This window comes from Tenebrio molitor, chromosome 4 (assembly GCF_963966145.1).
Source record: "Tenebrio molitor chromosome 4, icTenMoli1.1, whole genome shotgun sequence".
Classification (NCBI taxonomy): domain Eukaryota; kingdom Metazoa; phylum Arthropoda; class Insecta; order Coleoptera; family Tenebrionidae; genus Tenebrio; species Tenebrio molitor.
In genome coordinates, this window is record NC_091049.1 from 20,637,966 (window position 1) to 20,652,157 (window position 14,192).

At 40.1% G+C, this 14,192-nt stretch overlaps 1 protein-coding gene and 1 long non-coding RNA gene across 2 annotated transcripts in view; one reads left to right on the forward strand and one right to left on the reverse strand.

Annotated features, from left to right (window-relative positions):
- Positions 1 to 14,192, forward strand: part of LOC138128130 (uncharacterized) — a 68,263-nt gene that overhangs the window by 25,175 nt on the left and 28,896 nt on the right. The gene's annotated exons all lie outside the window — the stretch shown is intronic.
- LOC138128829 (serine-rich adhesin for platelets-like) lies at positions 7,232 to 10,045 on the reverse strand. Its single transcript, XM_069045030.1, has 2 exons — positions 9,373 to 10,045; positions 7,232 to 8,185 (listed from the first exon to the last, which is right to left on the reverse strand). Exons 1-2 carry the CDS (start codon positions 9,509 to 9,511, stop codon positions 7,293 to 7,295), a joined length of 1,032 nt encoding a protein of 343 aa, XP_068901131.1. The 5' UTR covers positions 9,512 to 10,045; the 3' UTR covers positions 7,232 to 7,292.

The window sequence follows — 14,192 nt, forward strand, 5'->3', positions numbered from 1 at the left end:
GTCCATTTTCTTCGGCTCCGTTTTCCTTTTCTTCCTTTTGCGGATTCGTCCTGTCAGGTGGCGTTGCCGTCAGTGTCGTTTCCTGCCCTTGGTTTCGCGCTCTACCTTCTGGTGGCGCTGTCCCAAGAATTACAGTGTCCTACCGCTGGTTAATCCCCTCGCCGTTCGGTGGTGTCACCGTCGGTGCCGTTACTTGTAATCTGTTCCGCGCCCTGCCGTGTGGCGGCGCTGTCCCCGAGTTACAGTGTCCTACCGTCAGTTCCACCCCTCGCCGCTCGGTGGCGTTACCGTCGGTACCGTTTCCTGTAACCTGTTCTGCGCTCTACCTTCAGGTGGCGCTGTCCCTCGGGTTAGTCAAGGTTGGTAGAACTGACTAATTTGTATAATAGGTTGCCTCGTTGAAAATTGCGGGGAGGGGGGGAAAGTAACTCGTGACGTAAAATCAACCCAGAAATTTTGGGTGTTCGAATAGAACCTAAGGTTTATAAGCTCCGTGGAGTTTATTGGGTGGCTTTTTGGGATTTATTCTAGCGAAGGAACACCTAATGCATGATCGACAGACTCTGTAGTAAAAGTTTAGTACACTGTGACGTCACGAGTAACTTTTGCGGGGGGAAAAAATTCAGACTATTGCTTTAAATGGAAACGAGGCAACCTATTATACAAATTAGTCAGTTCTACCAACCTTGGGGTTAGTGTCCGACTCCTGATTCGACTTCCCGTCGATAAGTGGCTTGTCTCCCGTGCAAATTTCTATTCTTACAGGTTTCTACCTGTAGTTATCGGTTTTCCTGCTTGGTGGCGCTGACGCGGTCGGGTACGCCGTCAAGATGGTGTCGAGTCACCACGTGCACCTGAAAATTATTTAATTCGAAAATTTCCTACCCTTCCTTCGTTTCCCGGCCCTCGTGCTCTCCAATTTTCCAAGACTAACAGCAGAGCTGCTTTTCGAGTTCTCGGGCCGTTTCTCTGCCCGTTGTGGCGTCCTAACCTCCGCTTCCACGTGGTCGACTGTTTTTGTGTAAAAAACAAATTTAATCTCACCCAATCTCCACTAAAATGGTTTCAAGCTGTATCCCGGCACACAAGGCACAAGAATCAACACTTTAAACACAATTTCAGCCAAAAACGCTTCGATTTTGCAACGATAACAGCGAACTGCACTAAGACACGTCCGCTCTCTTCGACCGCTCGATCGAAACTGAGTAGGAGAGTAGGTAGGGACAGTGGGAATCTCGTTAATCCATTCATGCGCGTCACTAATTAGATGACGAGGCATTTGGCTATTAAACAATTTATTCAACATAAGCATGTGATAAACATTTCTAGTTTTCACTAGTAGTGAACATTTGAGAAAGCTAGTAAAAGGATTACATTATATTATATTTACAGATTCCCTATTATACAAAACCAGGGTTCTGCTGATATAAGCTTGCAGTGCAAGCAGTCAATGAATAGATATAGAATAATACAATATTAAAATGTAATGTATATGAACAAAATTAAATTGGTGTACGATACGAAACATTTCCTCCTCCGGATGGACGGGAAGGTGAGGCGGCAGGCGAAGCACGCCGCCCAGTCCATAGTAATATCAGTGTGGATCGGCCCTCCGGAATCGCGCGGTGGCACCACTCTTCCACACTCGCCTCATGAAGGTTCGGTGGGCGGAGCAACCCCACTTCAAAAGAGAGTTACGACCACCACCAGGGGGTCTGGGGGGCGGTTAGGCCCCCCAGGCTTGCTCAGTAGGTGCCTGCCGCGGAGACGCTTCCCTAGCTGCCGTATTCGGTGCATGAACCGGGGTAGAAAACCCTTATAACCATGTCCGCGTAAAACACCAGCATGGCCCGTACAATCATACACTTCGTAGACGGAGATCTCAGGTCGCGACAACGCCGACTCCGACGAGGTCTAAACATAGAACACTCTTCTTTTGCCTAATCCCGTAGCATGGACCGTCCCACATCGGTCTAGGCTCGAATACTAGAGTAGCAGCACGCCCTTCACCAGTCTCGGCCCTGGATCAGAAACGCACCGCCTATCCGACACCTCAATCGCCTGCCAATGCGGCAGTACTAAGCTCGGATACTAGACTCCTGAGGCGGGCCCGACACCTCTCTCTAGGATCGCTTGCACGCCTTCACAGGACGGCTGGGATGGGATATATCGGAGGCTATCCCCCCACTTATGGCCCATGCGCGCACAAGCGAACACAAGCCACTGAAAACCAACCTAAGCGAGCCACGCCACTAAGAGGCCGACACCGTTGAGGGGGCACCAGCCCGTACTTATGTTAGCAAGGTTGCCCCCACAACGTTGGATCCCGGAAATAGCAAGCTATAAACAAGGCTCTACCACACCTCTTAGTTTCTCTGCGGTCCTCATTGCCCAGAGAACCTGGGATAGAGCCACCCGCAGCAAATTGCCCGCAAATCGAACAAACAAGTTTTAGGGGACTACGCCGTGTGGTCTGCACCGGGTCTCGTCTCGGACACTGAAAAACATCTGACAGCCCTACCCGGGAAGCCAGTGTCCGACACCTCAAGCGACGGCCCCGCCGTATCCCTCAATGCCGAATAGGGGGAACCCGCGGTTGCTTGATTTCTTCACGTTGACATTGGGGAGAAATCACATTGCGTCAACACCCGCTGGGGCCATCGCAATGCTTTGTTTTAATTAGACAGTCGGATTTCCCCGGTCCGTGCCAGTTCTGAGCTGACCGTTGAATGGCAGCCGAAGAGGACATCCGGACACCCTCGCGAGCGCAACCGGAGCCTCGCAGCAAGATGGTTCCGCGGGAGGCCAAGGCACGGGACCGAGCTCGGATCGTACGCTGGACGCCAATAAATAATACACTGAAATATTGATAACAATTTTCTTTGAGATCTATTAAACTACGAGTGCTTTAAGTGATAGCCATAAACGACTCCAAATTGAATACAATAATAGACCTATTAGAGACGCAGATTCTAAAAAAATATTATTAACCGTACTAATATAAAAATACAGCACAAGATTTAAAATAATTCTTAAAACGATTCCGTGTTCGAGACGGAATGCTCTGCACGAAAAAGTTTTGCAAAAATTTGGCGAATTTATATCAATCCTATTTAACAAACGTTTTTTTAATGTTGTATGTTGTTATCATACGTGGCAACACAGAAAAAAAAGTCTTGTTGTCCAATCTACAGCCTGTGACAACTCAACACTGGGATGCACTAGAGCATTTGGAACACACTCTCTTACCCGAATCAGCATATGTTCTGGTAAGTCTTCTTCTGTTTCTAGATTAACTTGACAGGATTGGCACGCAGACGATTTTTTTCTTAATTTTTTGCCAATCTCACCAGACACATGCTGTTCCCAAATCCATCTTATCTTCATCGGGAAGTTGGACATTCTCTTCAGGGGGGTAAACTGGAGCCAACACCAAAGGAGTCTCTGTGATGGCAACTTCAGTGTTCAAAAAAGTTTTCAAGTTGTCCAAATATGAAAGTGACCCATCATCTTTACAATTGGCTCCACTGGCACGAGGAGTGACCAAATTGTTCACCAGCAGTGCCTTAGTGGTGTGGACAAGTGAAGTAGGTGTGGGTTTTGAATTTGCTGCGCCATAGCCCCTTACACAGGAAAAGAAATTTTCCAAGGGATCCTGATTCAAGGCCCTTGGAGTTAGGAATTTAAATCCAATGCTCCTAACTTTTCTCCACAAATAAATAAAACTCTGGAAAGTGAAAATCCAATTCTTCGAAGATTGGGTCCTTACGGGTTTGGTGGAACCTGGAGCGGTAAAATACATCGACTTCAATGTAACAATGGACGACTCACAAAAAGGAATGTGGTTTGTGGCATCAGTCACTGCACTGCGCAACGTTTTCCCGTCTTGACTCTTAAACTGACTTCCATTCACGCTGTCAAATAATTGGTCAAAAAACAGCAAAAGTTCACTCGTGTCGGAGGCTGCCGGGTCTAGATAATATTGTGAACTAAGCTGCAACTCCTGGCTGATTAATGCCCTGGTCTTTATTGCGCTTGCAACTTTATGGCTGAAAACTTGCGTACAATGTCGCACGCTCATTTTCTTTATTTTATCAGCCAAGATATGTTCATCTGTAAGCTTTACAAATTGGCTGTACAAACCCATTTATTGATCAACGCGGTAAGCGTCTAAGACGTGTTGCCATGATGCGATTTTCTCCCTCCCATCCTGCGTAAAGGAAAGGTCCTTAGTAAGTAGTAAAACGTTTGAAAGGGCCCATTTGTTCGTCTATGCTGAGCTTACTTTCTAATGGAAGGGAAACATTTAGCCCTTATTGAATCATATAATGGTCGCACTTTCCAGATCCTATCTTTACTACCTGGAGTATTTTCTTCAATATTCACAAAATGAACATGTTGTTTCAATTTGTAAAATCGATTTGTGGTGGGCATATGGTCTGCAATCGTTGGAATGCATAATTTGGCATCCCAATAAAATGGCAATCGTGGGTAGTGTAAATTGCCTATCAAGATATGCATGCCTACAGATTATTTTAATTCTTCGACATTGATGGCAGCAAATTTTATCTGTTTTTGCACAACATACAAATTTGTTTTCTCTGCCATAAGCACAAAAATCTCTTTGCATAAAATAATAAATTGGACAATTCCACAATGTTGCCAGCAGGTTGCTGATACCATTTAATTTTTGGCGTTAAATAAGTAATTGATTGTCGCCATTTGATAATAATCTTTTTTTGTTAATTTTTCTCAAAAAAGGCATGTATTCTAGACTTATTTGTCTGTTTCGATGATGATGATCCTGGTTGTGGTTCGGAAACCTCGCTAGGTTCTTGGGAGAATCCTCCTGGATGTTCTTGTAAACTTGAAACCTCTTTCTCATCGAATTCTTCTTCCCCATGAATATCTAGACGATAAAAAATAATAATATGGGTTATAGGTTTGCCTTAGGTGAAATTATACCATCAACAGGTCCATCATCGCTTTCCCACCCGTCATCATTATCATCACTCAGCAGATATACGTGCCTCAATTAACTCCAAGAGTTCCTTGTCTTTATTTCAGTAAATATAAAAAAAAGTGAGGTTATATTTACCACTTTCCTTGATACCGTTTACTCACAATGTACACCTTAGTGTACGAAATTGTTATGTCAAATGCACAATAAATATTAACAAAATGCGTTCGGTTGTTTACGTCCACAAAATCACTATTTTTTTTAACAAACATTTTTTTTCCACTTCTCACTGTCAGTTGTACAGCAAAAAACGACAATAAAATAGAGCGCTGCAAGAGGTACTAATAATTTATATGCAAAGTAAAATAGAAGTGTTTATAAGTTTTTTTTAACCTATTCCTAGATGGCAGCACAACTGTTTTATGGCAAAGTTGGTAGAACTGACTAATTTGTATGGTAGGTTGCCTCGTTGAAAATTGAGGGGCGGGGGGAAAAGTAACTCGCGACGTAAAATTAACTCAAAAATTTTGAGTGAATAGAGTGAATAGAACCCAAGGTTCGTAAGCTCCGTGGAGTTTATTGGGTGTTTTTTTTTGGGTTTTATTCTAGTGAGGGAACACCTAATGCGTGATCGACAGACTCTGTCGTAAAAGTTTAATGCATTATGAGTCATAAGTCTGACTAAACTAACACAGTGTCAGTACAGTGACAAGTTGAGAGTGTTGTTCACAGAACGTGTTGTTCAGACGGACAAACTCGTTTAAACTTGTAGGTATGTGCAAGCACGCATAATGGTAGCACGGTAGCAGGTACAGTCACGAACAAAATATTTCCTTTTATCCTTCATTAGCGTTTTAAAGTGTATAGCATTATATATTAAATGTACCAACACCATGTATTTGTGCCTACTTAATATCTATGCCAATCCCGAAAATCCCGGGATTAATGATCTCCAATCCCGGGATTTTTGGGACCAAATATTGGTCCGGGATCCCGAAATTCGGGATCCCGCATTATCTCGCTTCTTACTTCAGGGTACATGTCCCAGAAAAGATTTATCATTGGACAAGTCGTACAAAAACCCCTTAAACGATTTTTCAGTCTGAATTTTCATCTTTGAGAACAATGCATTAATGCGCTGTGAGGTCCAAGCATCACAAATATCAGCTGTTGCAGGTGTCTTTGAGTAACCCCTAATTTATGACGTCACAAGTAACTCTTGCGGGGGAAAAAATTCAAACTATTGTTTTAAATGGCAACGAGGCAACATACTACACAAATTAGTCAGTTCTACTAACCTTCTTTTATGGGATATACTCGTAAAGCATTTACATGATAATTACCATGATGAGATAACGGGTAAAACTGCTTTAATTTTATATAAAGTTATTCTAAATTATTGTAGTCCAAGTTGGCGTAAAAACTGAACATAAAATTAATGGTTGCCGCTCCCTATAAAAATTTCCAAAATAATGTGAATAAGTGAATATACACCGTTCACACAGAGGAGTTAAACAACTCAGTATTGATAGATTCGATCGTTAATTTAAAAAGAAATAAATACAATTCTCATCATCGCATTTTTCACCTAAAAAATGACAGTGACAGTGACAAAAACTGACAGTTCAAAATGAGGTGACAAAAATTTGATAACATGAGCATGGCTTGCTTCAACTACAATCATTTAGAATAACCCTGTATAAGAAATATACAAAATATGTGTACACTGTGAGCTAAAGGGTTAAGGATCCCACAAACCAACGCGGTGGCGGCTGCGGTGGCGGTAGCGGCCGCGGTGGCGATTGCGATCGCGATCAGTAGCATTCAAACCAAAGCGATTTGTTCGCTGGATCGCAGTCGCATTTGTTTTTTTTTTTAGTGTTGATATCAATATGGCTTCCTGTGAATGTGAATCTGAAGAGTTTCTAGTTTTGACTGCACTCTTAGAAGACGCCGAAAATATAAGGTAAGTACCGAACGATGTAATTATTTTGTTGTTTTAATTAAATTCAGGAAAACAAGGAAATGGGTGCATGAAATTAATATGGTCCGCCGGAAGGACGGTGAATTTCACACATTATACCCACTCCTTCGAAATGATGAGGAAAGATTTTTCTTATATTTTCGAATGAACTTCGAATGTTTTGATGAACTTTTAAATCTTATCAAAGATGATATACAAAAGCAGTGCACTAATTATCGGGAACCCATCGAACCAGTGGAACGTCTGACAGTCACACTAAGGTAGAAAATCATTTTGTAGTCGTAATATATTCTTAGATTAATGCAACTTATTTATTAATTAGTCGGGTTAAACAATACATTAATTGGATTAATAATGAAGAGACTCTGAAAATCCCTCGTAGAAGGAGGCACTAGTAGCCACACCTTGAGTAGTATGATCATTGGTGTCGCTGGACGAGTATGTCATTTGAGTATAATCTGATTCTGAGACAGGAGAGTTTATAGTCATAGCAGATGTCTCCGTAGAAGATGGGCCAGGATGTACACTGACTGTAGTGGTGGTGTATCCGTCTTCCGCTTGTTGATTTAGTTCTTCTTCCATGAGCAATTGGGCTATTTTGAACTTTGTCATAGTTTGACGTCTTGGCGAAAATGTTTTCAAAGTTTTTGCGTAACTTAAAAATATTACATCTACGTCATCATACGCCGCTTGTGTATTGTTGCAAGGTTTTTTGTCGAAATATGCTATAACTTTATCAATTGAGGTTGGCGTCTGGGTTTGCTCCTCTAATCGCCTCTTTCGAGTAGTACTGTTTCTTTGAGAAGTGTTGGTTCTAGGAGTGACTGGAGTTTTTGTTCTAGCAGTGTCTGATGTGTTAGTTGTTTGAGTGACTACAGTTTGTGTGCTAGTTACTGGAGCATTAGTTATTATGGAAGCGTTTGGCGATAGTGGTCCCCCATGAAAAAGGTCGTCTTCGTTTTGGGAAACTGTATCGGCGCCTGCATTGTCAGATCGTAGAACCTCTTCACCCTCACTTTGCAACGGGATTGTCTCATATCCACCTGGTACGTTAGCTACATTAGTATTTGTACTAGCAAATTGCAAAAAAGGCTTAAATATTTCCATTTGCTTCGCCCACGGCCATGTTTTGTAGCGATCGAGGATTTTTCGTTCTTGACCAGTGTGAGTAACAACTTCTGATCGTAAGTGTTTGGCATAACAATCGCGCAAATTTTTCCATTTTTTCTTCAAAGTATCACCTGAAAATAAATTAGTACCTATAAGTACCTAGTTGATTAATGTATCCAATAGGGTAGGGACCCAGAAATGTTTTATTAAGTCGACCGGTGTGTTTTATTTCTGTGTTTCTGCTAATGGAGAAATTAGTGAACTACTAATACCTAATTCAAGGGAATGATCTTCAATTTAAATTAGTACCTATACGTATGTTTTTGTTTTTCAGGTTTCTGGCTACAGGGGATTCTTTTAGCACTATCGGTCATAGTTTTCGCAGGGGTTTTTCCACAGTAAGTAGCATTGTTGCCGAAGTATGTGATGTAATCTGGCAAAGGCTTCAACCTACATACATGCCTCAACCTACTGCAGAAATATGGGAGAAAGCAATATCTGGATTTCAAGAAAAGTGGCACTTTCCAAACTGTATCGGAAGCATTGATGGCAAACATGTAACCATAAAATGCCCTAACAAAACTGGCTCAAATCATTTTTGCTACTTACATAAATTTTCTATCGTTTTACTCGCTATTGTGGACCCAGATTATAAATTCAGTTGTATCGATGTCGGTGCGTATGGTAAAATAGTGATGGAGGAATTTTCGAGGTGTCAAAAATGGGGCAAAGGTTTGCTAGTGGCACATTTGATCTTCCACCAAGTCGACCACTAGCAGGGCAGAATGAAGCTACCCCTTGTGTACTTGTCGGTGACGAAGCCTTTACACTATCTCTATATTTGATGCGTCCATATCCATATAGACAAGTACGACATGACAACAGAAAGGAGAACTTCAACAAGGGATTATGTCGTGCTAGACGTGTAGTGGAAAATGCTTTTGGAATTTTAACTCAGAAATGGAGAGTATTTTTTAGGCCTATTGAAGTTAAGGTGGAGACTACAAAACAGATTGTAAATGCAGCATGTGTTCTACACAACTATTTACGAGTCAAAAAATCTGATCAGCATTTTCTTCACTTGTTAGACCCGTATGAACCAATAGTGGACGGTTTTGCTCCCTTACCAATTGATGGACGAAGAGCAACGAATTTCGCTTTTGAAGTTCGCGAAAGATTTACTAATTACTTCAATAGACAATAATAATTGCTAATTCGTGTTAACACTTCGCATTGAATTGTAGATAATTACTTGCATCTCCAAAAATAAATATAAAATACCTATTGTACATTTTATTAGTAATGAATAGGTACTCACCGTCAGTGTTTAACAGGGCTCCTATTTCATCCCACGTTTTATTTTTTCTTCGATTATTTTTATATTCTGGATGAGAAAGATCATATAGAATTTTATAATTTTTTACATTTTCAATAAGTTTTTCGGTTGTGATCGACATTTTTGTGCAATAATCACGAAAACAATCAGCGCGTGCCGCGGTCAAATGTAGCAGGACGCGTTTGAACGCCACCGCGATTGTGAACGCTGCAAATTACCGCTGAAGTTATCGCCAGATCGCTCCTGTCTGAACAGGAACACTACAAGTGTATTGTAACATCTGATCGCCACCGCGGCCGCTACCGCCACCGCGTTGGTTTGTGGGATCCTTTAAGTAGCACTTGAGAATCTATCTCAAGACATACCACTGATTCTTTCTTGTGTAACAATGAAACAGAAGTGGGACAATTTAATAAGACTTCTCGCATACATATTTGGTTTAATTCGTTTGTGAAACCGTCTCGATCACTCTGCTGAATAACAAGATTTCTCTGTTTGCAGTGATGGATTACAAGGACTTTATAAAAGGTAGAGTGGACGTTTGTTATAACAACTTCAAGTCTTCTCAAATATGTAAAGGAAAAATTAAGCAACAATTTTGCACGGTCTCTACACAACCTTATTCACACAATAGTACTAGCCTAACACGCAAGCCAAATTACATTTCACAACCTTATACTGTTGTTTGAATGACCCCGTATATTTCAATGAACCAAACATCTGATACTCTTTCAATTTATCGTTGATTATAGGGTCATGCTCCTGGTTTTCCCAATTGATAACCTATAAGCTTACGTAGACACACAAAAGTGAGATTAATAATAATCAATTATAATCATTTACTCGGAAATAACACTTGAGTGACCTTTCCACCCTTGTGGAAACCACCTCTTACTTTAAAACATAAATAAATATTTCTAATGACTGGCAGTAATTTTTAATTTACAATAGGTAAATAAGAGTATTCGGATAAATAAATAAATTGTTGCTTATAATTACAGCAAATGTCTGTAAACTGCCGAAATCGAAGAGTTGTTTTCTAGGTTAACAACAAGAAACCGTTACTCTAATTTCTCTCTAATTTCCCCAACTAGACCGCTCTTTTAACTCGGATCAACAGCTCTCAATCGCTCCACTGAAAGGTTTCAGCGAGCTTATCTACTTCTTCACACCATTTCACTGCTCCGTTGTCTTCATTGAAAGGGTCAGATCGTGGAATCTCGACGGTTGTTGTTGGTAGATAACTCCGTCCGACACTTGACGAATGACTTGTAAGGTGTCTGCCAGGACTTGCTTTAGTTGCTCCATTTTTGTAAGCGCCGATGGTTAGTCACTTTTTTTTGGGAGTAACATTTTTTTCTACGGATCTGTGGAATTTCAGTTGGACTTGGAACAAAAATGATGGGTGCAGGGTTTTCTGGGCTTTCAACAAGGTCTTCAATGTGAACTTCAGGGTTAAGAAGAGTGGTGCAAACGTGAGAAGGTCCAGGAATTGGTTCTGGGCTCAATGAATACGTGGGGCTGGGTATTATTGGTGTTCTTGCAACAGCTCCGCGAATTGGAGACGGTATTACATGTAAAAATGACTACAATTTTGATGTGGCTAGTTACAAAATTAACTGTTCGCAATTGTCACAAGCTGTAAGACTATTTCATATTTACCTCCATGATAAATGTTGTCATCATCATAAATGTTTGGCTTGTAGTTCTACTATTGCCAAGACATCGAATTAACTTTTCTCATTGTTTTTACACATACCAGGTGTTCTCAAGTGTTGCTCCGGCTTAGTAATGCAAGTAAGTGCACTAGATTGGCAACAGTTTGAGTACTAGATTAAAAATTTACTAGATTATGTATTCAATTGTGCTTCATCTTGTGTGTGTTCTACATTACACAGTTTCTGTGTTAACCTCATATGAGGACAGTGTAATAATATTAGCACTGTTAAAGAAACTGTGATAAATTTATGTTTTTAATATAGAATGTGGTTTTATCTACGCCCGTAGGATAAATGACACTTACGCCACTCATTTTGAGTGGCATAAGAACTTCATTACCGCAAATTCTAAAAGCAAAATAAACTTACGAACTAAGTTTAATGTTTTCGAATCATGTTTATAAAATATGTAATTATATTGCCAACTTTGGTTATAAGAATCCCCAGTTTAGAAATATTTTTATTTTGCCAACGTAACTCAACAGGTGGTGGATATTTGGAATTGAGACAAACTATAGATATTATTGAATTAGCCTGACCATGTAAATTTGAATTTTGTATATATGTATAGTTTGATTATTATCAGTCCTTGAATCCAGACTCTGTCAAACGCTTTTTGTATGTCGAGCAGGGTCATCGATGTCACTTTTTGTTTGTTGTAGTTTGTAATTATGTCCGCTACAATTCTCGTAACTTGTATTGTATAATGTCCTGGTCTAAATCCAAACTGTTCTTGTCTGGTCAAGTTGAGTCGTTCGTCGTATGTGTTTAGTCTCTGATTAATTACTTCATATCTCACCTTAGCAAGCCCCGTGAGGAGGCTTATGGGGCGGTAGTTGCTGGGGTTTTTGATGTCTACTGTTGCTATTTTCCATTGTCTGAGGAAATGTTGAAGTTTGATTATTGAGTTGATGGTTTTTAATTACTTCATTGGGGATGTTATCTGAACCCGGTCTTTATTATTTGGAAGGAATTTGATAATGGTACGGATTTCTTCGGGGCTTGTCTGTCGTATTGTTTTGAGTTTTTGTAAGTCGTTTTGTGTATAAGTTCCGCGATTTGTTTAATTTCTTTTTGTTTTGTTGTCTGTTGTCAAGTTGAAGGTTGTGTACGTCACTGTAAAATCTCGCAAGAGTGTCCGCTTTTTGTTTGTCGATGATGGCTGGGATATTATTTGCCACTATGTTTCCGGCAGGCGTTTTGCTATTTTATTTAGCCTCCTAGGGCCCACGGCTAAATTGATTCTAAAATCTCAATAGCAAATGTAACAATTTATTGTTTTATGTGTAAATAACACCCTCCAATAGGCACGAGCTTGCGAACTTTGATTCCTTGTTGGCTGAGACGAAACAGCATGGTCCAATTGTTTCCATATGTCGAATGTCTGTTGACAGTCTGACCCTCTGCTTCTCTTTTTCTGAAACTTCAATTAAGGCTAGTGTTGGTTTAATAGTTTCTTCTAATTCTAAAAATCTTCTCAGCATTAGGTATGTAGAGTTCCATCGTGTGACCACATCTGTGAGTTTTCTGGGTTCGTTACCTTGTTGGCGTTGGATGTTATCTGATCTACTTTTTGCATTCGCACTTCTTCTGAAAAGTGACACAATGTTACTGACTTTTCCTAGTGTTGCTTGTAATGTTTTTAGTCAATTTCCTACAATTAAATTTAGGGTATGTGCGTAACATCCAAAGTGTCTCCATTTTAAATCACTGAAGTTACTTTTTTAACGTTTGCAGCGTTATCTGAAATGGCTAACTTATTGACACCATTAGTGAAAGGAAAAAAAAATTTTTAAACACTTTCTTAAAACGTTGGTATTTATTTAAGTTAACAACTCACAACCCAAATCAGCTAGATTTGAACTATAGCTACCCTCTAGAACTTCTTTTTCGGGTTCATTTTCTTCAACCTTTTGTTCATCTGATGACAGAAAATAATCAGAATCGTCACTTTCTTCGCCATTAATTGAAATTATTCGGTCGTCAACCTCATCCACTATATATTCTCTTTTCATATACTCCACTTCAATTTTCTCCACATGAGAACAAATATTCTGCCATTGTTCTACAGTAACTGCTTCAAACTTGCCTTCTGCTAATTTGCAGACATCATCCAATTTGAATGTTGGGTTGTATGCTGCCACATGCTTTTTTACTAGCGCCCATATTTTCTCAATGGGATTTAGTTCCGGATGGTATTGTGGCTGTCTTAGTACTGGTATATTAGACTGCGCCAATATTTGATCTATTTTCTAGATTTTGGGCACAGGCTTATGGACTTTAATTATAACATATAGTTCTGCCTTGGTACATTTTTTTTTAAAGAAAATTCCTCTCTCCATCAGCCACTTCTGCATTTCCGTGCAGACGTTGGACATTGTGGTAGGAAGCATTGTCTACAACCACCACATATTTAAAAATTGTTAGTGCATTTGGCACAAATCCTATTGCCTGCAAAATAATGAGACGTGATCCTTTTGCCACTGGGGCTTTCAAACAATTGAAACCCTCATCCCATGCTTTCGGTGAAGTGAGCGAACTGTGTAGCTATGCTTCATCACAATAAATTATGTTCCACCCTTCTTCCCTGTGTTTCTTTATCCTCCTTTAATATTCTACCCCTTTGCCCTGATATCAGATTTTTCAACCAATGTTTTTCTCTTGTCCTATGTTTCCTTCCAACGGAAACCCATTGTAGGCAATAGATGTCTAAATGAACGGATTTTTGCTGTGAAATTAACACTTTCTTCATCTTTTACTGTTTCAAACGCGGCCTTTATTGTTAGTCTTCTTTTGTGAATATCTGCGTATGTATAAATGTTCCGACTAATTTCCTCTCGGTACTGATCCACAGATTGTTGTGCTTCGATTTATTAATTTTGTTCCTTGGAGAAGTAAATAACTGCAAATAATGGCTTACCTATTGCTTCGGGGGCGCAATAAATGCTCAATCTGTTCTAATTATCTTAAAGTAGTCGGTTTTGTTAATCGAAATCGTTCAAAAAAGTTAAGATCTTCGTTTTCGTCCAAACGGTTTTTTCAAGTTCGCTACTTTCTCGTTCTTAAATATATCACTTCTTGGTT